General features: G+C 42.6%; 1 protein-coding gene across 2 annotated transcripts in view; it reads left to right on the forward strand.

Annotated features, from left to right (window-relative positions):
* flnba (filamin B a) overlaps positions 1–25,822 on the forward strand; it is a 63,664-nt gene extending 37,842 nt beyond the window's left edge. The window contains exons 15-49 of one of the 2 annotated variants that reach the window (XM_085457201.1): positions 3,199–3,322; positions 5,150–5,310; positions 5,887–5,977; positions 6,161–6,315; positions 6,479–6,596; positions 8,139–8,218; positions 8,374–8,559; positions 8,657–8,971; positions 9,839–9,956; positions 10,341–10,541; positions 11,193–11,366; positions 11,453–11,615; positions 12,022–12,182; positions 13,410–13,701; positions 14,024–14,177; positions 14,255–14,444; positions 14,524–14,771; positions 15,595–15,678; positions 16,869–16,974; positions 17,459–17,599; positions 17,834–17,962; positions 18,051–18,224; positions 18,490–18,648; positions 18,740–18,943; positions 19,059–19,211; positions 19,297–19,419; positions 20,605–20,616; positions 20,735–21,001; positions 21,214–21,351; positions 21,441–21,556; positions 22,833–22,965; positions 23,155–23,331; positions 23,495–23,713; positions 23,941–24,147; positions 24,295–25,822. In XM_085457201.1, the coding sequence (XP_085313327.1) occupies positions 3,199–3,322; positions 5,150–5,310; positions 5,887–5,977; positions 6,161–6,315; positions 6,479–6,596; positions 8,139–8,218; positions 8,374–8,559; positions 8,657–8,971; positions 9,839–9,956; positions 10,341–10,541; positions 11,193–11,366; positions 11,453–11,615; positions 12,022–12,182; positions 13,410–13,701; positions 14,024–14,177; positions 14,255–14,444; positions 14,524–14,771; positions 15,595–15,678; positions 16,869–16,974; positions 17,459–17,599; positions 17,834–17,962; positions 18,051–18,224; positions 18,490–18,648; positions 18,740–18,943; positions 19,059–19,211; positions 19,297–19,419; positions 20,605–20,616; positions 20,735–21,001; positions 21,214–21,351; positions 21,441–21,556; positions 22,833–22,965; positions 23,155–23,331; positions 23,495–23,713; positions 23,941–24,147; positions 24,295–24,482 (5,661 nt within the window). In that variant the 3' untranslated portion in view covers positions 24,483–25,822. The remainder of the gene's footprint in view (positions 1–3,198; positions 3,323–5,149; positions 5,311–5,886; positions 5,978–6,160; positions 6,316–6,478; positions 6,597–8,138; positions 8,219–8,373; positions 8,560–8,656; positions 8,972–9,838; positions 9,957–10,340; positions 10,542–11,192; positions 11,367–11,452; positions 11,616–12,021; positions 12,183–13,409; positions 13,702–14,023; positions 14,178–14,254; positions 14,445–14,523; positions 14,772–15,594; positions 15,679–16,868; positions 16,975–17,458; positions 17,600–17,833; positions 17,963–18,050; positions 18,225–18,489; positions 18,649–18,739; positions 18,944–19,058; positions 19,212–19,296; positions 19,420–20,604; positions 20,617–20,734; positions 21,002–21,213; positions 21,352–21,440; positions 21,557–22,832; positions 22,966–23,154; positions 23,332–23,494; positions 23,714–23,940; positions 24,148–24,294) is intronic. The other variant, XM_085457202.1, reaches the window with a different exon arrangement.
* Positions 25,823–27,152: the final 1,330 nt, after the last annotated feature.

The following is a 27,152-nucleotide window of genomic DNA, read 5'->3' on the forward strand; positions in this document are numbered from 1 at the left end:
TTACAGATAAAGCTCCAGTTTTGATTTAAAGAAAAAACAAACTCTTTACTGTAAGTATTAATGATGTCACAGAAACGAGGGCTGCTTTTTGGCATCTCAGATTTTGATTTTGGGCATGAAGTGAGCAGCAGCCTCATGATGACATCGCTTTCAGGACTACATTCAGCCTTTTTAAGTACATGCACTTAAGATTTAACTACATTTCTAATGTTTGGTTATCATTTAAAAGTAGACTTCTTCAAGGGGGTGGATCCTTTTTTAAAACCCTTAATGGGATTGGATTAGCAAAATACTAATGTCTTAGTCACAAAAGTGGTTTCCTGTCAGAAAATTGAAAGAAAAATGTTTTCTTTTCATTTTTGACAAACTAAAAATGTAGGAGAGATCATGCAAAAGCAACTCCCATCATTGGTATAAACGTGTCAAAGCCTTCCGGTGTAGCTGGTTTAAAAGATTTTGGATTTAGCCTCAGTTTACCAGAAATTATAAGACTCAAAATAATGAACTCTAAAGAATGACAGCATTCTTTAAGTTCACATTTATACTCTGCAAAGCCAGAGAGGTTCAGATAAGTGAATTTTTAACAGCATGTTTGTTGTTTTTCCCCTCCTGTTAAATGTGTTCATGTTCAGGGAAAACCTTTTCATTCCATGTGTGTATTTAATGAGATCAACACACACTTTCAGTGTAAAGTTGCTGACGTGTGAAAGTCATCCACATCAAACATACATTCTGAACACAGATACAATTGACCCATGATTTTGAGTATCAGGGCAAAACTGAGAGTGAAAAGGTTTTCTTTTTCCATTCATGTTTACTAACCAGTCTGTAAACCTTTTTATTTTACTTTTTGAAATCATTGTTTGAGTTGCTGCTGTTTGTTTTGAAGCAGTTTATCGGCTCTTTCTCTTTGATACAAGTTTAGTTCCACATACATTACACACAAGTCCCATGAGAAACTGCCGTAGAGTCTGAGATTCATGAAGATCCCAGCAAGCATGAAGAGCAGGCAAAGACATTCAGCTTGTTGCACGTCTGTTATCCTTTCAAAGTGTTTAGGGCTAGACTAGACTTTCAGAAGCTTTTGCAACAACCTGACTGATTTCTGTAGTGTTCACGGTGGTCCATAAATCACTTCAGCCGATGGACACCTTGTGATGTCTTAGTCACTGATTGTTCAGCAGGCTTGTTCTGAGCTGCAGCGACTTGCGTGCAGGCTTCCTCGTTCTGACTGCGCCTTTCTCGAATTTCAGTGAAGATACTTTGGGTGGATAAAATGCAAACAGACGCACCCAGCTCTCAGCACTGCTGGGAGCCTACAGCAGTGACACCTTTTTAATCAAATGTGTAGGAAAAGAATCCAGCATGGGAAAGAGGTTCATGGTTCAAATCTGGCTCAGTGTAAACTGTCCACTGCTGTGCTGGTGAGCTACAGATGAGGGAGTAAAGAATCTGTTTAAAAGCCAGAAACTGAAGCAGAAAGTTGATTCTTTTGTGTCAAAATGAGCTCACTTAGGCAGCTTCCATACACACATTGTATCTAAGGTGCAAAGTCCATCTCTGAATCCCTCTGGGAACTTATTTGGGCAGTTATTTTTAGAAGTTCTCTCGGATGACTAAAGCAGTTTGATTCCAGTGTTTACTGCGACATAAAGTCCACACCATGTTAGCAGCTCTTTTTATGCTGTCTAATTTACCCACTAGTGAGTGGACATGGTGTCTGTCGCTCCCTAAGCCGAACGGTTTACCGCCGCCTGCTGTGTGTCAGAGCGCGTATCGTTTATCTCCCGGCTTCTTTTGTGACTAATCCTCTGGAGTAGTTGCAGAATAAATCAACCTCTACACCCTTTGACAGTCTGCTTGGGTTGGGCTTTAAAAACAAGTCTGAAAAGAGCACTCATCAGCTTAAACACAAGTTGCAGAAACTGTTTGCACTCATTGCACTGATTTCTACTTTTATTATATAGAATGAGTAGATTTCCTTTTTTAAACATCTGTAGTGACTTAAAATCCTTTAAATCAGCTTTTAGAAGTTTGCAGAATTGTTTTTTTTCCCCTCCGTTGGCGCCTCATTTGAGATTTCTGTGCTTGCATTTTTGTTTTAAAATATTCCCAGTAAATCTGTAACTAACGTGTTTACTGAAACCAACTTTAATTTCAGTCTGTACTAAAACAACAAAGCACTTAAACACTTTAATTGCCACAAGTGGAAGTTGATTTCAAAATAAATGAACATTTTATTTAAATGTTGTTCTGTGTTTGGTTCATTTCTTTTTCTTAGGCTTTGCTCATTCAGTTTCTTTCTTTCACTCGTTCACTGATTTCTTGTTTAAAGCAAAACAAAGTACAACAAAATCTAAACGCTACATGCAAATGCAGGGAAAGGGGGAAGTGACCAAAGACCAGGCAAAACAAAGTCAGAATCCTGAATCGGACCCAGTAACTGTAGCTGTGATGTGGAATAATTATTGTACAGTCTTGCACTGGAGATGTTATCTAAATGGCACAAAGGACATTTAAGACTTTGTTTCTTAAAAAACAAAAGTTTTTATGATGGTGGTAAAATTTTAATATCACATCAAGACACTAGAGTTTCATATGGGATCAATTTGATGATCATGAAGTAAATTTATGGCATTTATTAGTTGGACTTTTCCCCCTTTTTAAATGCCAGAAATTCATATTGAAGTCCCAGCAGTTAGTTTTCTGCACCTGTGAAGTTGTTAACCTGCACTTAGGCAATTTACTGTGTTTCACTTTTCATTCAGTGTCTTTTTATTATCAGTTTTTAGTTTTATTAGAAATGCTCTTTACTGTTAGAGTAAAATTGCACAACTGTGTACATTGTAGATGTGATCTGCCTGTAGAGAATTCACTGTTTAATGCCACCACCCTGGTTTATTGCTACACCTTTCAGATGCTTTTTGGAAACATTGAATCCTCCTCACCTGCTTTCCTCTTAAGTTATAGCTGTGTGAAGCCAGCATTAATAAACGTGATGTTGAAATGTGTTGCAGTAAATATGCTAAGAATAAATTTAAAAAATGAAAAGCTGTGCATCTAGTTTGGAGCCTTGTGGTTCTCTGTATTATAGCATTCATTGTCGTCTTAATTTTATTTTATTTCTACAAAATTTGACTGCCTCACATCCTTAAGGAGATTGAAATAAGTGATGTCACTTCCTGTTGGTGCCCGTAGGTAAATGTGGGTAAAGGCAGCCACCCCAACATGGTGAAGGTGTTTGGTCCCGGAGTGGAGAGGAGTGGACTGAAGGCCAACGAGCCCACACACTTCACTGTGGACTGTTCAGGAGCTGGAGATGGTAACTCGAACACACTAAGAATCATTTAGACAGGAAATCCTGACTGTTTTATCACACTTCAAAAGAACTTGCTTAAAGGGGATGTGCTTTTCTTTGGCTGGGACATTAACACGTATAACCTTAAACAGTGGTGGATCCACTTGTACTTCTGTGGTGTCACAGAGTAGATATGCCTGATTAACCAAGATAATAGCTTCTAATTTAGACCCAGAGTTGGGGGGGGGGGGGGGAGAGAGAGAATTGTAATTTTGTGCTTTGTATTTGGTCAAGTTGTTTCACAAACTTTGGGGTTTGAGTGTTAGGAGTAAGCAAGGTGTGTTCTGTTTCAGTGTCAGTCCAAGCAGCAGTTTATTAAAAGCTAACAAAGTATCACAACCGTAAAACAACCGGTTTTGATACCAATATGCCGGTTCAACACCAGACTTCAGATTTGGATATTCTAAAATGAATCAACTGGAAAAGATTTGAAGCAGAAAAACTACTTCCATGAACAAGTTACGCTGACTGTTCTGTGACGTTCGAGAGAGTAGCCTTCTCCTTTTTTTCCCCTCTGATTTCATCATCAGAGGGTACCCACTCCTACATTCATTTCCATTCTGCTGCATCTTATGAACTCTTATCTAAACTTGCACTTCAAACAAGTCTGAGGACGACTAGTATTTGTCACTGCATTAATGAATAGAGACAAAGCACACGTTCAGGTTTGAGTGTGCATATATTCTTTTAATGTGGTGGGGAGCATGTTTAGGCCGGTGCATGCGGGTGATGAAGCATGATCCTGTGTTACTACTCAGGAAGGGTCAGATGGATGAATTTCCTGTTGGGATGTTTCTGCCTTGAGATCATTGCCATGACATACCAGAGGAAAGAGAGGGGGGGTCGGGGTGTAGGGTATATTACTGTAGTATCATTCAAAGGCTACATTCATTTTAAAGTGAATGCACATGTTACAAACAATGTGTTTGTTTTTTTTTGTTTTTACTCTGCTCTGTGCCAAAAGAGCTGTTGAAATTCAATTCAGCCTGGGGGCAAAAAAGTAAACTGCTCTAAAAGGCTAAAAGAATTATTTGCAAATGCTACTAGAATTTATTTATTTTCAAATTATAGTATCAGTATGTTCAAACTGGAGAAAGTAACACTTATGTAGATTTATTTATTTTTCTTCTTCCATGTCATTTTCATGACAGGAAACGCTTCTTTTATGAATCCCCCCCCCCCCACACCAAAAACACACAAAACTTTGCCACAGTGGTGATGCTCATATTAAAGTGTGTGTGTGTGTGTGTGCACATAAAAACTGCATTTGTTTTAATCTTCTAGAATTAAATTCTTAAACATTACAGTATGTGCAGTGGGGTAATTTGAGCTTTTTCTTTGGGACAAGAGAGAATTGTGAAGGTCATCTGCTAACACTCTGTATAGAAAGAAAAAGGGTTTCTGAGGAGTTTCTCAGGAGTGGTTTCAGGTTATCAGTGGTTTCCCTTCAGGGGTGGGCAGTTTCTGTTGTCTGACATGGTTTCTTGTCCTTTTCTTATCTCTCATACTCTGAATTCCTCCGTTGTGATTGATAGCTCGGGTCTTGTGCTGCAGGGAGTGCCGATTGTGTTGCACAGGTGGCTTATTGTTTTTGGCAATGCACCATCCCGGAGGTGTGAAGTGTTTCTGAGAAGAGACGATTGACTGAGGAGCAGAAACTGAAGCAGGCAGCGCCACCTTGTGGCAGCCGGTGTATACACTGAAACGATCATCGGCCAAGAAATGAGATTATTTGGAGTCTGAGTCATAACTGTATGTTCACGATATGGTTATGGTCAACTGTTTGTTCAGGTGATGTCGGCGTTGGGATTAAGTGTGACGCCAACATGATCAGCGACAAAGAGGCTGACGTGGATTTTGATATCATTCCCAACGCCAACGACACGTTCACAGTCAAATACATCCCTCCTGCTGCTGGAAGGCTCACCATTAAAGTCCTGTTCACTGACAAGGTACAAACACACTCCTGAAAGGATCGCCCTCTGGTCTGAGTGCTCGCTGTCCACAGTCTGGAGTCAGAAGTGATCACATTTAGATGAGTGTGGAATGCAGAGCATGATTTACTCCATAAACTGCCTGCAAAGTATAGATAATTTCTATCAATTGATAAAATACTAATTTTTCCCCTAGTGTTTTAAGTCGGCTTGAAGTCAGATTTGATGAATTAATGAGTGCCAAAAAGACATCTTTCTATTTTAATGTTTTCATCATTTCTAAGTTGCTAAACCTGCTCTGATTCCTACTTGTATACCACTAGTGAAATAGCTCACTTTTTTTCTACGGGACAAGTCTAATGTTGGTGAAACACAACATAGAAAAGAGCGAGTGTCTCTTAAAATCTGTTTGACCTCATGATTTAAGGCTTGTATGAAGAAATGCATCGATTTTTCTGCGTTAAATATGACGTGCCAATAAATGTGTTTACCTTTTGGGCTTTTCTCTTTTCGCTGCATAAGCTATGCTATAGAATGTCCACTTTTAAGAAAAAAAGGTCTTACTGTGATTTTTATTCTGGTTACTTCACACAGGAAGTTCCTCAGAGCCCCTTCAGTGTCAAAGTCGATCCTTCACATGATGCATCAAAGGTCAAAGCAGAAGGTCCTGGACTGGCTCGCACTGGTGAGAGAGTGGATTTAATGGGACATTAAATTTATTAGAATAGGTCTTAAACAAAAATCTGTCATTGAGCCCAGTCTTTTAAATCAAAGGTTAGTCCTTGATATGATCTGCTATTTGTAGGCGAGACTGTGACAGTATACAGAGAGCATTATTACAAGTAACCCCTTCTCTTATTCTGTCCAGGTGTGGAGAGCGGAAAACCGACTCATTTCACCGTGTTGACTAAAGGAGCAGGTAAAGCACCGCTGGACGTTACCTTCTCCTCTCCCGTGAAAGACTTTGACATCATCGATAACTACGACTACTCTCAGACTGTCAAGTACACACCTGCACAACAGGTACATCAGATTATTTCTAGTGCTTTTTATATTTTGGCACTTAACACTTAAAGTTCGTCAAGTCAGAGTGTCACAGATCTTGCAAACTGTCCAGAGTCATGATGGTAAATGAACATAGTGCTTTTAGTGTTTGTTCCAGAGTAAATGATCAGTTTCTTTGCAGGGGGAGATGACAATCGTGGTGAAGTTTGGAGGCGACCCCATTGCCAAGAGCCCCTTCACAGTTGGAGTCGCTGCACCACTGGACCTCAGCAAAGTCACTGTGGATAACATGGATGGAAGTAAGCTGACTTCCTCTTCTGTTAACTTCCTCAACGGTTTAGAAAAGTTCTCTGGCAAAGAAAGAACACAAGTTATATCTTAAAAATAAATAAAAGATTTTGTTTTTCTGACATGAGCAGTAAAGCATAACAAATGACTGCTTATGCTTCTGCAAAAAAAGAATATCTGCAGATTTGCTGTTGGTTCTTTTATAACATGCAAGGAACTTCAGGATGGTTCCTTCCCATTTCTGGTACATGAGTCGTTTGGTTTTGTGTTTTGTTTTTCTTTTGTTTTTGCTTCCAGGGTCTAATGAGAATTGATGAGTACTTTTCATCGGAGATGAAATCAAAGTTAAGCATTGTACAAATGTTTGACTGTAATTAAAGTTACAGTGACAGTCAACAGAAATTGTACAAGAGTGATCTGGATGTTGAGCTCCCGTTCTATCAGTCATCAGTTTTAGTGTTTGTTTTTTTGTTTTTTGGCCGTTTGGCTCTTTTGCCATCAGAATTATTGTCTAAAGGCAAAGAAAGATGCCCAAAGGATTTACTTTACCAAATGGACCATCCCAGCCTTGCCGTAATGGTCTATTTGATTCACCTTTTATAGTTTATTTTATTTTCACTTGCTAAATACGGGACAGACTTGACTGGGGAAAGAAAGAGGGGAAGAAAAACAGCGGAGAAGAGGGACGGGGATGAAGGGCAAAAAACAAAAACCAACAAAATAAGCAGACAAAAAATACATATATCGATCACCTGTTGAGAATGAAAAAAGAAAACGAGCAGAAGAAAAAAGAAGAGCAATACAATAAACAACATCGCAATGATGTATGGGAATATAACGGTAAATATTAAACATTATTGTGCAGCACGTAAGATCGACAGCGCACATTGTGCTTTGAGCTGGGAGCCAAAAAGGGTGTCGTTTGTGTGTGTGAGCACCCGTGTGTACACCTGTGAGCATGAGCGCGCTTGTATTTAAAAGGTTCCTTCATGTAATGATCTGCTAGAGGGTGTGGGGGGGCCACAGCCCCGTCCTCCAGGGCATGAAGCAGGTATGGAGGAGAGCAAGACTCCAGACATCCAGAGGCCCCCAGAACACAAGAGACCAAGGAAGCCCAACAGAGGGGCAGCCGTGCCACTGTCCCAGAAAGAGCTGAGGAGAGTCCCAGATGAGGGCTCACTCAGCAGCCGCGGAGCAGAAGCCAGGGGGAGTTGCAGTGATGTGCCCGTGAGCTCCGCCGGCAGCCAGCTGTGCCAGAGTGACCGAGCCCCGGGCCGAGAGGCCGAGGGCACCCCACCCCCCGAAGTGGCCCGAGCGAGCCCCAGGCTCCAGGCCATAAGCAGCCACCAAGGAGTGAGCCGGTGTGTACCCGGGCGCCCACCCCCGGACACAAAGAACCACCAATGCACTGATGTCTGAGGGCGTCTGTCAGGGGAAGTGGTGGGGGGAGATAGGCCTCCATACCTTAGAGGGCCTGAAACCAGTTTTTGTGTTAACAGAAAGTTTCTAGGTACTTCAGGAGCAGCCACTTATAAGTGACTAATGTCTTTCAGGAGTGGAGGTTAACCAGGAACAGCAGTTCATGGTGGACACAAAGGGTGCTGGAGGTCAAGGTCACCTGGTGGTAGAACTGGTGAGTGTCAGAGAAACCTCATATTGACCTGTGTGGGGAAAAATATAACTGTTAGTAAGAGTCAGTCTTTTTATTAAGGTTGGATAAGGAAAATACTTTTTCCAAAAATTTTAAATTCTGGAAAATCTGTTTTCTTTCTGCATATGTGGTGTTAGCTGAGTCCCAGTCAGCAGGCAGTACCTTGTAAAGTTGAGCCTCAGCCCGGTAAAGCAGATGTCAGTTTGGTCCGTTACACCCCCACAAAGGAGGGAGTGTATGCTGTTAACGTGTCTTATGATGGACACCCCATCCCAGGAAGCCCCTTTCCTGTGGAGGCCCACCTGCCTCCAGACCCCAGCAAGGTAATATCAGTTTGTTCTGTAAGCTGACAATTTTACTTGGTCTGTTTTAACATGTTAGACACCTCTATGATTAATAATGCGTTACATCTTGTTTTAGGTGAAAGCCTTCGGTCCTGGTCTGAAGGGAGGCTTAGTGGGGAACCTGGCTGAGTTCACAATCGACACCAAAGGTGCCGGCACTGGAGGTCTGGGGCTGACGGTGGAGGGGCCGACCGAGGCCAAGATCGAATGTTCAGATAATGGCGATGGGACCTGCTCAGTCTCCTACCTGCCCACAGAGCCTGGAGACTACCTGGTTAACATCCTGTTTGAGAATGTCCACATCCCCGGATCGCCATTCAGAGCTGACATCCAGATGCCCTTTGACCCCTCCAAGGTGGTTGCCTCAGGATCGGGCCTGAAGAGAGCCAAGGTGAGTCTGCAGGGGGGAGTGAAATCTGGATGAGTGCAACAAATATGCTGCTACAACACTGCTTCTGAATTTCTCTGCAGCTCAGAATTTTGGCTCGTTAATCTTAAATTTGTAAAGTTAGCTGCTCTTTTATGTGGTGATCTCTGGGTTTCAGTAGGAATGCAGAACCACCTCCTCCTCCCCACTTCACCCAGTAATATGTTCCAGTCTTTGTTGTAGCAGCATTTTCCAGTCTTAGTGGGAGTTTCCGTCATATTGCGCAAAAATCTTCATAGCTTTTGACTGTATGGTGTAATTTCCTCCACTGGGTGTGTTACAAGCAGCGAGAAATGTGACAAATTGACCTGCACTTGATCCATGATGGCAGCCTTTCCTGCTTTTCTTACAGCCAGTGGATTCATTCCTCTGTTTAGGGAAGGTGTGTGTGAAGTGGTGACTTCTGAAAAGTAGTGCCAGTCAAAATGTGTGACTAACTAGGGAATGAAAAAGGGTGTCCCACATGAACTGAGACACCCGGTCAGCCAATATGTATGTAAATGGTAAATGGCCTGTATTTATATAGCGCTTTTCTAGTCCCTAAGGACCCCAAAGCGCTTTACATATCCAGTCATCCACCCATTCACCCACACGCACCCATGTGGTGGACTCTGCTGAAATGCAGCCAGGAAGAAATTTTCAAGTTCCTCAGAATTTATTCATGCAATAGGCACAAGTTCAGTTTTTCATTGTTCGAAAGTTGTGCTGCTTTTTAAGTTCCTTAATCTCATCTCATCCTGTCCTGTGTCTGCTTTAGAGTCTGACTCATCCTTTAAAATACTCTCCTGTCCTGAAAGTCATAAAGTCTGATCCATGTTACTGTCTCTTCAGGTTGGGGAAACCAGTGTTGTAAATGTGGACTGCTCTCAAGCTGGACCGGGTGAACTCAGCCTGGAGGCTGCGCTAGATTCACCCCCAAGCAGCCCTACTGGTTCAGGCCTGGGCTCAGGTAACTATTTAATTCAGTCATATAAAAGTTATACATGTTCAAAAGCACATTTAAAAAGCTGTATTCAAATAAAGGCAGAGCCAGCCATTATTCACTGTTTATGAAAATTGGGATTTAGAGACTTAAAAGAATACTTGATGATCAGTTATTTCAAGTGAAGAAAGTTTCCATTTCGTCCCCTTTGCTTCTTTAACATGCCTCACCAGGGGGTAAGTGTAGAGCTTATTTAATATCATGAAATATGGCTGGAAAGCTGTCGTTTGGCTTTGTCAACAGACATGTTCATTGGTGAGATTTTGTATGTTTAAACTCCAGGTTTTCTGTTTTAAAGCAAAAAATTTTGGTGGTTCTCCATGTAGCACAAATTCTAATTTCATATTCCAGGTGCAAAAGCGAAGACTGAGATTGTGGATAACAAAGACGGGACCTACACGGTGACCTACATCCCTCTGACTTCTGGCATGTACACCCTGCTGCTGAAGTATGGAGGAAAGACGGTCCCTGGTTTCCCTGCTAAGGTGATGGCGGACCCTGCTGTGGACACCTCCAAAGTCAAAGTGTTTGGACCTGGAGTGGAGGGACAAGGTACAGTATATATTTAGTTTGATACAAATCCAGTTTAGGAAGAATAATTAAATGAGTGGTGTTCAAGTTGAGCAGTACTGTTTATTTTTTCCTGTTTGGTTTCTTTTGCTTTGCATTATCCTGCACAGTTGAATATTATACAAGTTAGAAGTCATAGAAAGTGAATTATACAACTTAATAGCATTCGCTACAGTGGTTAATGAACCTAATATGATCATCCCAAGCACACGGCTGAGAGTACATAAGCTCCACCCACCTGCTTATGTTTAATTGAGGGGCAGCCAATCACAAAACAGTTTTTTAAATAGGGTGGCCTTACAGGGGGAGGAGATAAAATGGCTTATGTCAGACTGGGTTTAATTGAGAGACTCCACTATTGTGCTGAACTTTGAAGTGTTAATATTCAATGCTTCTCTTCATTTTTTGTGAATTGAAGAATTTTGCGTTGAGGGACTGTGTGTATTTTATGTAGTATAGTTTTTAAATCCCTTTGTGATATCGGGGTAATTTCCAACTTGATAAAACTCCTTCATAAGTCAACAGGTAGAGATGACTTGACAGCCTGAGTAAGTTTGGTGATGATCAAAAAACCTCTTGTGCCCAGTCAGAGTTCTGCTTAAAACACGCCTTCCTCTGTTTCCCTCCCTCCAGCTGTTTTCAGAGAAGCCACCACAGAGTTCACAGTGGATGCTCGTTCTCTGACCCGGCGGGGTGGCGACCACATAAAGGCGGCGGTCAAGAACCCGTCTGGAGCTCTGACAGACTGTGTGGTTACAGACAAGGCCGATGGCACCTACTGTGTCAAGTACACTCCTTTTGAAAATGGTAACGCATCCAGTCAGAACTGAACTGCTCAACATAAAACCTTTTTGTTGTGAAGTCCGTTTCATTTGTGTCAATCTTTATTTTAGGCGTCCACAGCGTCCAGGTTCTGTATGATGACACTCCAGTTCCCAATAGCCCATTCAGGGTTTCTGTGTCAGAGGGATGTGACCCGAGCAGGGTGGTGGCTACTGGCCCCGGGCTGGAACAAGGCCTGACTGACCAGCCCAACAACTTCAACATCTTCACCAGGTACTGCTGGGCAATAAAGTATGCACATATATCCTTATAAATAAGGAGCAATAAAGTAGATAACTGTATGAGTCAGTAAAGATTATAGTTAACTGACAGAAAACTGAAACTACACTTTTACAGGGAATATTTAATTTAAGACTCTTTGGTTATATTTTTAAATGCACCATGTGTGACGAGGCATTATGCCTTTTTGTTTCAGTCTTTTTTCCTTTTCTTTTTTTTTTCTTTTTTTTTAAGCCAATACAAACAAAAGGTAAACATTCTGTCATTTGCGCACAACATTTGTGCGCAAATGACAAAATTGGCAATCAAATCATGTAAATCATCCTGTATCATCTGCAAACATTTGAACATTTTGGTAGATAATTAAAGTACAAATAATTTGGATGTGGTGTTCCTTCAGAGGGGCAGGTATTGGTGGCCTTGGCATCACTGTGGAGGGTCCATCAGAGTCTAAGATGTCTTGCACAGACAACAAAGATGGCAGCTGCAGTGTGGAGTACATTCCCTTCACACCAGGAAACTACGACGTCAACATCACCTATGGAGGAGAACACATCCCTGGTGAGATGATCTTTTTTTTATTTTTATTAATTTGGTTCCCTTACTAGCATAATAAGCTGTAGCACAGGGGATGGTTAAACCTGTAAAGCGTGCAGGAAAAACCCTACCTTTTAAAAATGGAAAGACAAGCATTCAGAAACAGTTCAGAGTAAACCAGGTGAGGTGTTTCAGGCATGTCCACGCTGGACACAGAACACGCTGGAAAGATTATTTCTCTGAGCTAGTTTAGGGAACACCTCAGCATCCTGAAGAGTTTGAGTTTAACAACCCTTGTAGTTTATAAAACAACTTTCTTTGAGTGTATTTCATCTTAAGACCTTTAGCTTAGACTGCTGCCCTTGCAACTCAAAGTTGGATAAGGAGTGAATGGAGAAGGCATTTCATTTGTTTGAGACAATTTTCAACTGCAAGTTAATCACATTTGAGTCTTTTGTGTGTGAGTTGGTTAAAATAGGGTGGAAAGATCAGTATTTCTGGACCACAGTGGAGCTCTGTGGCATAGATAAACAGGAACTGGATCCAGATGGTTTGGGTCAGTTTTCTGAGATTTGTTGACAACAGAAAGAGAGAAGAATTTAATCAGACTTAATTCTGGTAATGTGAGAAGGCTCATGAATGGAGGAGGAATGGTTCTCATCAACATGAAAAACAGGAATAAACTAATTTAGCACAGCTTCACTAAGCTGTTTCACATGCGTTCATCTCTTAAAGATCTTTAATGTCACTTTAATAACACTTTGTTGCCTTTTCTCTCATTTGTACCTATAAACAGATGCTAATGATAAAAGGTGCAGTTAATGTTTAGTTGACATTACAAAAATGCTGTTATTGGTTGTTTGAAGACATGTTGAGGGTTTTGGCTTAATGTTTTAAAGATGTCAGTTTTAAATTTCTTCGACTGTGGTCTGAAAAGTTCTCATGTTTCTTTGTTTGACAACTTTTATGCGATGACTTTGTTTCTGCAGAGTCATTCAGCAGATACTGCAGCACTGTTATCTCTGTAACTTTGCATTTGTGGAGTGATTCAGACATGTTGTCAGACAGTTATCCAGTATCTAGGAGTGCATTTTATTAGCATTTATTAAGAGGTGGCTTCACTCTGCACATCTGTCTACATGTCTGTGATGTCTCTGCTGCATGTGCTACAAACATTAAAGTGTCAAACAGCACGCTCTGCTACGAGTCTTGCTAGTTGTGTTTACACCTAATTTATTTTTCTGTACTTAGGGAGTCCATTTAAGGTCCCAGTTAAGGATGTGGTGGACTCTAGTAAGGTCAAAGTTTCTGGTCCTGGAGTGGCGTCAGGAGTCAGGGCCAATATCCCGCAATCCTTCACAGTGGACTGCAGGAAGGCCGGCGTGGCGCCCCTGGCTGTGGCAGTCGCTGCTCCCAAAGGCATTGCAGAGCCTGCGGAAGTGACTGATAATGGAGACGGGACTCACACAGTGTCCTACACGCCGTCTGTGGAGGGACCGTACTCGGTGGCTGTAAAATATGCTGAGGAGGACGTCCCACACAGGTACACAGCTGTAGCAGTACAGCAGCAGAAGGAGTTGGGCAACTTTGTGAAAATGTATACATTTGATTTGTTCTGGTTTGTTTTAATTGAACTGCTGACACCTCAAATGATGGACTTAAGCTAAATTTAAGATTATATGAAACTACAGTGACTGATTATCCAGAAAAAAATGCATGCAAAGCAGACCTTTTGAGTCGATTCACTCTAACAGCCAGAGGTGAACACTGTATTACTCTATCGCTGGTAATTTTTGTCCCTTTGATATCTGCTTGCTGTTGTGGTTCATACGGTTGATCAGTCTTTACTGTCTCTGATCTTTCAGTCCCTTCAAGTTTCGGGTTCTGCCCACTCACGATGCCAGCAAAGTACGAGCCAGCGGCCCCGGGCTGACCAGCGGCGTCCCCGCCAGCTTCCCCGTTGAGTTCAATATCGACGCTAAAGATGCTGGCCAAGGCCAACTGAGCGTGCTCATCACGGTCAGTATCACACACATAAGCATACACACACTAAAGTCGACCCCACACAGATTGTTATTCACTTCCTTCCTCTTCAGGACCAGGATGGCAAACCTAAGCAGCCCAGGATCCATGACAACGGTGATGGTACATACCGGGTATCATACATCCCTGACCGTGCTGGCCGGTACACCATCGTTATAAAATATGGTGGCGATGACATCCCAGCATCACCTTACAGAGTCCGTGCCACAGCAACTGGTGATGCCAGCAAGTGCACCGTGACCGGTATGTGATCGGAGTCTGACAGAAGGAATCTCATTTATTTTTAGGAGTCTGATTAATTCACAACGTGTACTTCTCCCAGGTTCGGGCGTGGGTCCCACTGTGGCCATTGGTGAGGAGCTGAGTCTGGTGGTGAATGCAAAGGGTGCTGGTAAAGGGAAAGTGAGCTGTGTGGTGGTTCAGCCCGATGGCACAGAGGTGGAGGCCGAGGTGCTGGAGAATGAAGATGGCACCTTTGACATCTTCTACACTGCGCCAGCTCCTGGCAACTACGTCATCTACGTCCGCTTTGGAGGGGAAAACATCCCACGCAGTCCCTTCAAAGTCACGGTGAGAAGAGAACGCATATTAGACAAACACTTTGAAAGCAGATGTCGCGGTCATCCAGAGTATCAAACATGTCCTTGTACACTGATTAACCTCATCTTAGTTTGACTGTTTGTTTTGTTTCTTTGATTTTCCTGCTCGTTGTATTGGGCCTTTCATCGTCTTTCCTTGTTTGTGTGGGAGGGATCATTTTCTCCACAAAGTCATGTCACAGTGGAAGAAATTTTATTTGAACTGATGCGTATTTCAGTCTTAACAAAGCAGCTGTCTTTAGGCTGCACAGACAGATAAATGGTATTTCTTGAACTCTGATGTGATCAGATGTGAAGACTACATTTTAAGTGGATTAAAAAAAATGGGTTGGCTTTTGTGCTTACAGCCAGAGCCTGCCCAGACCATATCAGGGATATCTGACATCATATCAGATGGTGTTTAGAGCAGTCTGATGCCTAAATTTTTGGCTGGACAATAAAGGCCGAATGCACAATGGTTCTGCTTTAGAGAAACTTGCATAACTAATTAGAAATAAATATCCTGAAAAGGTCCTCAAAAATGGAGGGCAAAAAAAATATAGGAAATTGATGCTATTCTTCTCTTATATTCCTAAAAAGTTTATTCCAGCCTGATAAGTGGGTGGAAATATGAGAACTTGATGTAATTTCTTAATGTTAAGGACAGAACACGTAAGATGTTTCTAGCCATTAATGGAAACTGCTGGTGGTGATCGCAGGTGTTTGCTTTCCACTCCAAACATAACTATGGACTTTGTGTAAAGAGACTCCCACATGTGTGTGAGATGTGTTAATCCTTACTGTCATGTCACCAGGCTACTGATGAGGTACCCATGATGAAAGGGCAGACATCTCTACAGCAACGGGCCGCTCCCCCTGGGGCTGGCTTCAAGCCATGGGTACCCCATTACACACACTTACACATGTTTTTAAGCCCTTCAGCAGATCGTTAGTGTCCTTTGGAGACATCTGATTCCAACTTTATTCTGCAGCAGAACAATTGGCCTTAAACTGGGGTTAGAAACATTAATTGGTTCATGATTTGAATAATAATGGTAATGGGGAGGGTTACATCTTACCAGTTTGGGCATAATCACTGACTCTAGTCTTTATTCGAGTGAGCTGCAAAAGAAATCAGATGTTTTAGAAGCTCTTTGGAGGTGCAGGTCTGTCAGTAAGCTTATAGACACAGATATTGCAATGTTCTTCAGCTCACCTGAGCGCTGTACTAAGTTATTCAAGCAGGGATCTTTCTATTATCTGGATTCCTTTAGCCTCATATTGGATCAGCGGTCACATGAAACTGGATATCCACTCACTCAGTTAACCCACACGTCATGACTTTTTCTACTAAAAATGATCACCATGTTCCTTTTATGATGCAAGATAATATACAATTGTAATTATAGTTGATACTGATAAATCTGTTGACAGCTGAGAGCTTTCATCCTTTGGAATAGGCTTTATTCTTAAGACCTGTCCATTTTCATGTGACCGCTTAGTCTGATCACTCTGTCAGGATGGCTTGAACCAGATAAAAGAAATCCTGGGAATGTTGAACCTGCCTTGTAGTACAGGCCCCAGGGTTGGTTAAGGCTGTGCTGCAGTGTGTGGTTTAGGTCGTCTTTTTCACTGTTTGGAGGACAGTATTTATAGAACACACTTTATATTCCCACACACCCTCTCTGTTGCGGGTGAATGGCTGCTGGTTGAACACTTAACTTCTCTCTCACTGCACTCCTTAGTGTATTCACTCAAACACTTTCTTTCCTCCATGCCATCGTTCACAAACCACCATCTGTGTGCGAGATGCATTGCACAAAGGTGTTGTGGTGGTAACCTTTGCTCCTCTTCTTTCTTGGTGCACTCTTCATCACTGTGGCTGCATCAGTCACCCCATCATCACAGTCATCCACCTCTTCCTTCCTCATCCTTCCTTCATTGCACAACTCCTTTTCAGGATGCCCTTGTGTGGGCGGGGCTTGGAGGCAGCATGCTTGCATTTCAGGTTGCTGAGAACATTTTATTTTATTTTTTTCCCCCCTCACTGACATGCTAAAGTCTGTCTTTGTGCCTGTCTTGTATTCAGGTGAAGTCTGAAAGCTACCAGCTAGATGGTACGAGCGTTAACGGCAGTGGCTTCAGACCTTTCGACATGGTGATTCCTTTCGCACTCAGGAAGGGAGAAATCACCGGTAAGGAAGAAAGGGATGGATGGTCTCAGTGAATTTGTGCTTATTTGAGGTGTTGAGAGACACAAGGTTTTATCATAACAAAAAAAAGCACCAGCAATTCTAGAAAAATTTTCATAAGTTATTTAAAACTTCACTGCACACGGTAAGTGATTAAACACAAGAAATGCAATTTATTCAGATCAGCAGAGGCTGAGGACACATTTTCAGCTTTCTGGGTTTCTCTGCGGTACAAAACCTGCATACTCTGCCACCTGCAGCAGTATATTATTTTTTTTTTTGTGTGAATCGACAGATGTGAGTAACCAGTAAATTGAAATGTGGATGAGACATTCATGGGTTAATATAATCAGTTTAGTTATTAGAAATGACACAGTCTGTACAAACTAATATGTTAAAGGGGATCAGAGTTTAAGACACTGACCAATAAATGGACAGTCTGACTCTTCCATTATAAAAATGGCTAATCAAGAAACTTCTCTTACAGGTGAGGTGTTGATGCCTTCAGGTAAATCCGCTCAGCCTCTAATCACAGACAACCTGGATGGGACGGTCACAGTGCAGTACTCTCCTACTGAGGCCGGTCTGCACGAGATGCACATCAAATACAACGGCACACACATCCCAGGTAAACACATACACTCATGTGACATTAGCACCATGATTAGAACCCTTATAGTGATAACTACTGAGCTTGCTCCTCACAGGGGCCTCGGTTTGTCAGGATAAATCTTGGTGGGGTGTATGAATTGAGTTCTGAAGTGGCTGGTTGGGTTTACTGAGGGCTCATGAATTTCACAGTATTATTACTACTACTACTGCAAACTTAGTTTGCTGTAATTAGGTTCACTCTGTGTTGCAGAGTCTCCCCTTCAGTTCTATGTGAATCACACCAGCAGTCCCAACGTCACAGCTTACGGTCCTGGTCTGAGTTATGGTGTCGCCAACAAGTTGGCTACCTTCACAGTCTTCACAGAGGACGCCTCTGAAGGTACGGGTTATACATTTTATTTTTCATTATTTAACAGTCTGTTTTGACTCAGTTCAGTCTCGCTGACCAAGCCCGTCTCTCTCTCCAGGAGGTCTGGACCTGGCTATCGAGGGTCCGTCCAAAGCAGAGATCAGCTGTGTGGACAACAAAGACGGGACCTGCACTGTCAGCTACCTGCCCACGCTGCCAGGAGACTACAACATCCTGGTCAAATACAATGACGAGCACATTGCTGGCAGCCCGTTCACTGCCAGGATTACCGGTCAGGCACCAATGCACAATATTAGTACTGTAAATTGTCTACCAGTGTAGCTTGTTAGCTCACTTGTTTAAAAAAAGTTGAGCTTGTTTAAACAAGTGACTATTTTGCTACTGATGTAGACATGAAATCAGATTTTTTTTTTTAAACATTAAAGAAATGGGTTTTTACAGTTCTCGTCTCAATAATTTAGCCACTGTAGTCTACACTGGGTTTGCTATATTTTGTCATCTAACACTTTACCTTCTTACTTCTGTTCGTCTTTCAGAGGACAACCAGCGGCGCTCTCAGGTCAAACTGGGCTCGGCTGCAGATTTCTCTCTGGACATCAATGAGACGGACCTCAGCCTGCTCAGCGCCAGCATCAGGTCGCCCTCTGGACGTGACGAGCCCTGCTTGCTGAAGAGGATGGCCAACAACCACATCGGTAAGATCCACAAAGGCACATTTGAAACAAATGAGTACAACATTTACCGAAATTGCTCCTCTCACCTTCAACTCTTTTCTCCTCCTCACAGGTATCTCCTTCATCCCCCGGGAAGTGGGCGAGCACCAGGTCAGCATCCTGAAGAATGGTCGTCATGTCGCCAACAGTCCCATCACCATCATGGTCGTCCAGTCTGAGATTGGCGACGCCAGTCGAGTCAAAGCTCACGGTGACGGCCTCGTCCAGGGAACCACCTTCAGCAACTCGAGCTTTATAGTCGACACGCGGGAGGCAGGTCAGTGTCAGCCTGTTCTAAACAATGCATTTATTTTCTAATATAAACTCAAAATTCTTCCTTTGAAGCACTAATAATAATGACATCAATGCCAATGATGGCGATCTGTTTCCAGGTTATGGCGGTCTGGCTCTGTCCATTGAAGGTCCCAGTAAAGTAGACATCCAAACAGGGGACATGGAGGACGGGACCTGTAGAGTCACTTACTGTCCGACCGAACCTGGAAACTACATCGTCTCAATCCGCTTCGCTGAGGAGCACGTGCCAGGTAGAGAGGAGCAAAAGTAGCTGAAAAACAGTTTGTTCAGTGTTCTAATGAAGCGTGCAACTTAACGAACGTGTGGCGTCAACAGGAAGTCCGTTCACAGTGAGGGTGACGGGTGAGGGTCGTATTCGGGAGAGCATCACCAGACGACAGAAGGCGGCGTCTGTCGCCAGTGTCGGGAGTGTGTGCGACCTCAGCCTAAAGATACCAGGTACACAGACGTTTGGTGACTATGTTCATGATGTTGCGTGTGTGTAACACAAACTTCAGGAAAAATAGAACCAAATGGATTTTTTTTGTTTTGGGCCGTCTCTCTAAGTAGATCAGAGCTGCTCTCTGTCTGAAACTCCAGCTTTTCCCAGTTTTCCTCGCTGCTGCTCTGTAGTCTGTAGTCTCTTTGACATTTAACTTTTCTTATTTCCCTGTTCTATCATTCCCTTTCTATGAGAACTTTTCACTCATCTTATTTCCTGTCTGCCTTTTATCTTTCATCGATCTTTTACTTTTTTTCTTCTCTCTTGTCAATCATGTCTCTCCTTCTCCTCAGCTTCTCCTCGTTTCCTCCTCTACTGCCTTGTTCCCTTCTCCTGCCCCTCAATCCTTTCCCTTCCTCTGTATGCTCTCTTCCTCATCTTTTTCCTCCAGTGAGCTGGTTCCTCCTCGTCCTGTCTCGGCAGCTCCTTTCTCACACCACCTACCGCTCCTACTGCTCTCTCTGGTGGTCTGGAAGATCCAGCGTTCCCATGACTCAATCCTCTGCTGCTACCCGGAATCAGAACCTGTCTCCTGGCTGTGTCCGGCTAGTCTCTGGCCTCTCCGGTCTGGTGCTGGCAGGGGGAGCCAGAGCAGTGAGGGGTGTTTGGGTTGTTGATGCCCCCTATTTGGGACGCAGTGCTAGGGTGGAGGGTGCGTTGTAAAACTAGCTTTAACTGCTTTATTTTTTTTAAGTGGGCATGAAAGATTCCACTTCATCTTTTATCAGTTTGTTTTGATACAGAGTAATTTTTCTGCATCACACACGCAACAAGGGAGTGCTTGGCTGCTCCTACCTACAGCAGCACCAATATAAGATTAGGGGAACTTTAGTTTAGTTTTTATTTTTGTGTTATGATATTGATAAAGACAACTGGTTAAAGATGTATAAAAGCAACCCTTGTGACCCTCAAGGTAGGTGTTCTTGGGTAACTTGCACGGTTGCATTTGATCAGTAAGTTGTGAACTGGATGGTAAAGTTTGCACTGTGCAAGCAACCTCGCAGTTGTTCACTGTATGAAGGACCTTGTGTTACTTTCTGATTATGTCTCTTGGAGGTCGTAGCACAGTTTAATTTGAGTTAAATTTCCTTAAACCTCCCTTTTCCTTTTCTCATTTGCCATGCCTGTCCTTACGGTCACAGCAACCGGTTCTGGTATGTTTCAGCTTTAATTTGATCTGAATAACAAATAAAATGACGAACTCATGAATGATCATGTGGTGAATCAGTCAACAAATGTAAATGTATAAATGTCTCCTTCCTCTCTTCTCAGCGATCGACATGCAGGACGTCACTGCTGAGGTCACCTCCCCCTCTGGAGCCAGTCAGCCAGCAGAGCTCGTGGCCACGGGTAACGACGCCTACTGTGTGCGCTTCGTGCCCACTGAGATGGGCGTGCACAGCGTGAGCGTCAAGTACAGGGGCGTGCACGTGCCAGGCAGCCCCTTCCAGTTCACTGTGGGGCCGCTGGGTGAGGGCGGGGCTGGCAAGGTGAGGGCCGGAGGTCCAGGACTGGAGGGAGCACTGGCAGGAGAGCCAGGTACGCACAGAACACCGGATCCAAAAGTCTGTCCATTAAATGTCAAAATTAAAGAAACTCATCCTGTTCCTCTGTGCCACAGGCAACACTGTTGTCAAAAAAAGGTTCACACAGTGCTACATTGGTTTTTACACAAGTACTTTTAAAATGTGGACTGATGGAGAAGGATCTGTGCCTTGTGAATTTTCAGTTTTCTTGTATCTTTTCACCAGCTGAATTCACGATCTGGACGAGAGAGGCAGGAGCTGGTGGTCTGTCGGTTGCCGTGGAGGGACCCAGCAGGGCTGAGATCTCCTTCGATGACCGCAAGGATGGATCCTGCGGCATTTCTTATGTCGCTCAGGAGCCTGGTAGATGATTCACACACGCTCACGCTTTACCTGCTGGCTGTTTGCTGATGTGTTAGACTGAGTTTCCTTCTTCCCGCCTCCTTTTCCAGGTGATTATGAGGTTTCGGTGAAGTTTAACGACCAGCACATACCCGACAGCCCCTACCTGGTTCCTGTTGTCGCTCCAGTGAACGACGCCCGTCGCCTCTCTGTTGCAGGTCTTCAGGTGAGGCACGAGGAGACACCTCCACACCCAGCCTGCCCTGCTTGATTAAAGGGTGCTGATGAGGCAGTTGCATAAAAATGTGACTTCATTACCAAAGCAAGGACTCGAATGGTTTGGGCTGTTAATCATTGATTTTAAATTGGATTCAAAGCGACATCTTAAACAGCCCGAGTCAGTCGATCCTCAACAGCTGCACAGATACTCAAGTTAAACTAAAGTTCTTTATGCAACTGCTCTCATGGATATGACCGCAGCCAGGCAAACGCATACAGTTTCCACTTTGACTAAAAAAAGGGTTCAGTCCGCTTTAGGTTCACTTGGTGTCTTGAGTGGGTTTACTCGTTTTAGTTTAGCTCTTATTAATTGTTTGAAAGTGTTCAGTTTTTAGTATTTAATGTAATTATAATACAGGTGTGGGTTTGTCAGGTGTGGACTTTTAGATACTACAGTATAAACATGGTAATTGGGGTTTGAATGGCAGACATCCCAGCAAAGCTTCCAGATGCTTGTTGGGTTGAAGGACTTTATCATGTAGACAATGAAGAAATTTCTTTTATAAATTGAGTTTTATGTGCATTTTATCTTAAGGGTGGCCACTGTTTCACAGGTTTGTACTAGATTTATTATGTAATGTAAAGTAAAAAGCTCTTTCGAGTGGCTGAGTTTGGGTACCTGTGGTCAGGAAGTCGTCCGTGCAGTTTTGCCTGGCTCTGGTCATCCCTCGCTTTGTCTGGTGTGGAACTGTTGGTGTTTCTCTTGTGTTTCATTTAAAGGCTTTTAACAGTACAATCATCCGTTTCATCAGCTCCTGGGTGTCCCAGCTGCAGCAGACAGACTTCCTTGTGTCTTCTTAGAGACTGTAGTTTGTTTTTGTCTATCGCTTGAGACATTCTTCTGCTCTGAGTCTGCATTATTTATGTTTGTTCATTTCGGCTCTTGCAGTTCAGACAGAAGATAAAGATCTCGGTTCTTAATGAGAATAATGAATCACTGCTGTAAGACCAAGGAGATGGAAACACTTTAAACCAAAAAGTAGATCAGCTTTATGACATTTTTTCCTCATAATAAGACTAATCTACTGACAGTCTAACCCTTCTGAGTCTGTCTGCTGGAGTTGCACTAAGTGGAGCTCAGGTAAGAGTAGAGCAGAGGATATGCACTGAAGTTATTTGTCTTTAGCACTCTGATCTTCAAAAACCAGAGTGTGTGTGTTTAAGATGTTTTTCCTGTTCGTCAAATGTCCGTCCTGTACACTGACTTTGTGCGAAACCGACAGGAGTCTGGTCTGAAGGTGAATCACCCAGCATCCTTTGCGGTGCGTCTAAATGGAGCCAAAGGCAAGATGGATGCCAAAGTCCACAGTCCCTCTGGAGCTCTGGAGAAGTGTGTCGTCACAGAGCTGGAAAGAGGTGTGTGTGTGTGTGTGTGTGTGTGTGTGTGTGCGTGCCTGTTTTTGTTGGTTTTTTGTTTGTTTTTTGTTGTTTATTTTTTTTAATTGTAAAGGTGATTTCCAGAGGATTTATGGAAACTTCAATAAGAACAAAGGCACATACTATGGAATCGCTGCAGCTAACAGACCCTTCTGTACTGTCTTCTAGACAAGTACGCTATCCGGTTCATCCCCAGGGAGAATGGCGTCCACACCATTGATGTCAAATTCAATGGCTCTCACATCCCGGGAAGTCCTTTCCAGGTCCGAGTCGGGGAACCAGGACAGACTGGAGAGCCTGGTTTGGTTTCAGCATACGGATCAGGACTGGAGAGAGGAACAACAGGTGAGTAACTGTTTTACCTGCTGCAGCCTTAAATTTTTCACTTCATAACTGCTGTGAGCCTGTTTAGAGCATAAAGTTGAGCAAAGTTCAGTGTGATTTATCCACTGCTCGGTTTTACCAGCTTGGAGTTGTTCAACAAAACATCACTTCTTAAATCTTGCAGGTACCCAGTCAGAGTTCATCATTAACAACACTAAGGCAGGCCCCGGGTCCTTGGCTGTGACCATCGAGGGCCCGTCAAAAGTAAAGATGGACTGTCAGGAGGTTCCCGAAGGCTACAAGGTGCAGTACACTCCCATGGCACCTGGAAACTACCTGATCAGCATTAAATACGGAGGCCCAAACCACATCACTGGGAGTCCCTTCAAGGCCAAAGTCACAGGTAAAATGCTGCTCTTAGTTAAAGCTGGTTACAAATGTTCCGTGATTCAGATTTGGATCACTTTTCAAGTTCATCCAAGCCCAAATTCTGGTTTTAAAGCAATATAAACTGCTGGATCGAAAACTGCAGACTTCACATAACCTCTCTGGCAGTGGTTCATAACAAGAAATGGCTGTTGAATCTGCCTGCACCACATGGTAAAGTTAAACTTTTTTCCTGCCTTTCAGGTCCTCGCCTTGTGAATGTAACAAACGCCAGCGAGACATCAACCCTGACACTGGATCCGGCAATTCGGGCATCCAGCAGCTTCACGCAGAGCGCCATGCCCAGGCTGGGTGACTCCGATGCCAGCAAGGTGGTGAGCCGAGGAGCTGGCCTGAGCAAGGGCTTTGTGGGCCAGAGGAGCAACTTCACTGTCGACTGCAGCAAAGCAGGTACGGAGGAACTGCGTGTAGAAGCCATCTTTTAAGAGAATAACTTAAGTATTTCCTTTCAGTGCACAGGTTAAAACTCACAAAGATGAAAAGTCACATATTTAAAGATTAATTTGCTATCATACATGTTCTTCTACCTCCTCCCAGGTAAGAACATGCTTTTGGTGGGTGTGCACGGCCCACAGGTCCCCTGTGATGAGGTGCTGGTCAAACACATGGGCAACCTGCAGTACAACGTCAGCTACGTGCTGAAGGAACGGGGCAACTACATCCTGGTGGTCAAGTGGGGTGAGGACCACATCCCGGGCTCCCCCTTCCACGTCGCCGTCCCCTGATGAGCCAAGAAACTTTCCGTCTCTCCTCCGGCACCATTTTGCATCCCCATTTGAGTTAAGACACATTAGCTGCACTACAAATAACTGTCCAGTGAACAAGCTGCTGAGCAACGTTTTCTCTGCTAACTTTTTCAGCTCAAATCAGATGATTTTTGAGGATTTTCTGAAGCAACTCATTTACATTTTGAAATGTTTCTCCTTGATATAGAACAATGTCAGAATTTAAAAAAAAAAAAACATTAGAGAAAATAAATGCACCACTGAGTAGAGACTTTGAACTCTTAGACACTTTTCTGGTAGTGAATCATTGAAGGGGAATGGTAGATGTACTCTAGTTTACTAGATTGAACTGACTGAAGGTTAAAAGATCTAAAATCTGTCGATTTTAAAACTGCCCTGCAATTTTCAATTGGCTCATTTTGCACTTGAATTTTTATCCTAGATTCGTGAATTAACGTTTGCTGGTTTTACACAGGTAGTTAATGCACCTGCACATCAGCTGGTATTGAACTGAATATGTTAAGTTTGAAGTGAAACGAGTAGATCCGAAGCTTTTAAATACCTATGTGCAAAAAGATATATGCATAACTGGAATTTCACCTTGACATGAGGTTTCCTATAGTTTAAATGCACGATGAAGAGAATATGCTACTGGTTTAGCTGGGAACCGGGCGGTTATCACCACGTCTGTGCAGAACCTTTCCTCAACAAAATTACTGAACCACTGTGATGGAAAAAAGAAAAGTGATCATCTCAAAAAAGGAGAACTGGATTTGTCTTTGAGTTGTTTTTTTTTGTGTTCGTGTCATTAATTTACTCCAAGACAAACTAAACTGTCAAACTGTACGCCAACTACTGATGTTTAATGTTTCTTGCGCCTAAACTAGCTGCCAGAGTCTCACGTGTACTAAAGGTTGCCATAACGAGTCAATGATTGTTTAAGATGCCTTCACACTACTGTTTCCTGCACTGTTCAACAGACTACTTAATTATGTGCTGGAGTTTAGATGTCCTCCTGTCTTCTCGCTTGTTTCTTCTTGTATTTTCATACGAGCAGATCTGACTCAGTTTTGATTGAAAACAGATCTAAGATGGAAAATTAAAGGCCAGAACTTTAGTTTTTGTGTAAATCTGAAAATCTACATGAATTTAATGTTGCCTTATCACTGCTACTTTTGATACTTAAGAGATGAAAGTTGTGGGGTTCTTTTGTTTTTTGTTTGTGGGGTTTAAGGGGAAACTTCTCATTTTGTATTGGGGAATTGGTGTTTTAATGTGAAACTAAACCCTGAGATATGATGTACATTTGATAATTAAAATAAAGAACAGTTAGAATGTCAGAGTTAAGTGTTTCATTTCATTGATGTCATGTCTCCAGCTGTCTTCCAGTTTTATTGGATTGGCACACAATGCAAGTGGAAAGCTGCCTTTTATTTGGCAGGCAGGAGTTTTTACAACTGTCTTTAGTGCCAAATGTTGGTGTGCCTCATTTTGTATAGCAGGATTATGGTGCCATGATTTGTGCTGGAGTGACCAGAGTGGGCAGGATTAGAAATGAATAGAGGAGCAAGAGAAAAATCTATTATTTACATTGGGTTTTAAGTTTAAATTTTATCGACGCACCTATTAATTCCTCATTGTAGCATAAATTCTCTGATTGTACTCTGTCAATATCCCATAATCCACTAATTTTTCATAAACGGGATCCTCTTTCCTCAATATGTCACATGCTGTCACAAAAAATAGCTGAAAAATATATTTTAGTATTTTTGGACCAATCACAAATTAAGTACGTACTTTAAAATATCCTTTCCACCCAGAGCTAAAGAAATCCCTGCATAATGACCTTCATCTATCCAGTGCCATTTAAAGGTAAAGACTTAGTTTACAAGAAGCACATTATTGTACTTTAAAGGTAAGAGCAGAAAATCTCATTGTTTCGGGTATTATGGAAATTGCTTGGTGAGTGGTGTTTTTATTTCCCTCTTCTATTAAAAACCCATCTGTGCCTGTTGGAGCTAATGTTTGATGTGATAGTGGGGGGGCCTTAATATAAAAAATAAAGACCCACCCACCTTCACTTGATGGCAAAGGTAATTAACTATACACATTTCAGAAATCTTGGTTCTTTATTAGGAAATAATTGAAGCATGTTTCTGCCTTTATATTGTTTGACAATTTGTGTAACACATCTTATGCAGTGATTGTTGTTACTTACATGGCAACCACAGTTCTATTGTGCCTAAGGATCGTCTCAAACTGCTAAAGCAATATTTGTGGAAAAAAAATAACAGCTGTGTTAAAGGCATCATGAACAAGTTTGAAGCAAACGCACTGCCAGGAATGTCAAGTTTTAGTTTTCTAACTTTCTCCCACATTGGATGTACTATTAACGAGCTCTGATCTACTGACAGTACCTCGCAATCACTGTTAAACATTAAATAAGTGACACATCTACCATCTAAATATTTTTCGCAGTTGTTGGTTAACAAAACGCACCTTTGTTCTCATTAAACTGCAATCTGTAGCTGGTTATCCAAACCAGAAATTTCTTCTTCCTCTGAGAAAAGCACAAGCAGTGCGAGAGAGAAGCTTCAGCTTAAAGACCGAAGACCGACACAGAGACGACGACAAGGAAAACCTGTGTTTTCAGCTTCTCTCTGAGAAAAG

Source organism: Copadichromis virginalis, linkage group LG5, assembly GCF_057382275.1.
Source record: "Copadichromis virginalis isolate Kocher_CV1m ecotype Utaka linkage group LG5, C_Virginalis_male_GT1.1, whole genome shotgun sequence".
NCBI classification, from domain to species: domain Eukaryota; kingdom Metazoa; phylum Chordata; class Actinopteri; order Cichliformes; family Cichlidae; genus Copadichromis; species Copadichromis virginalis.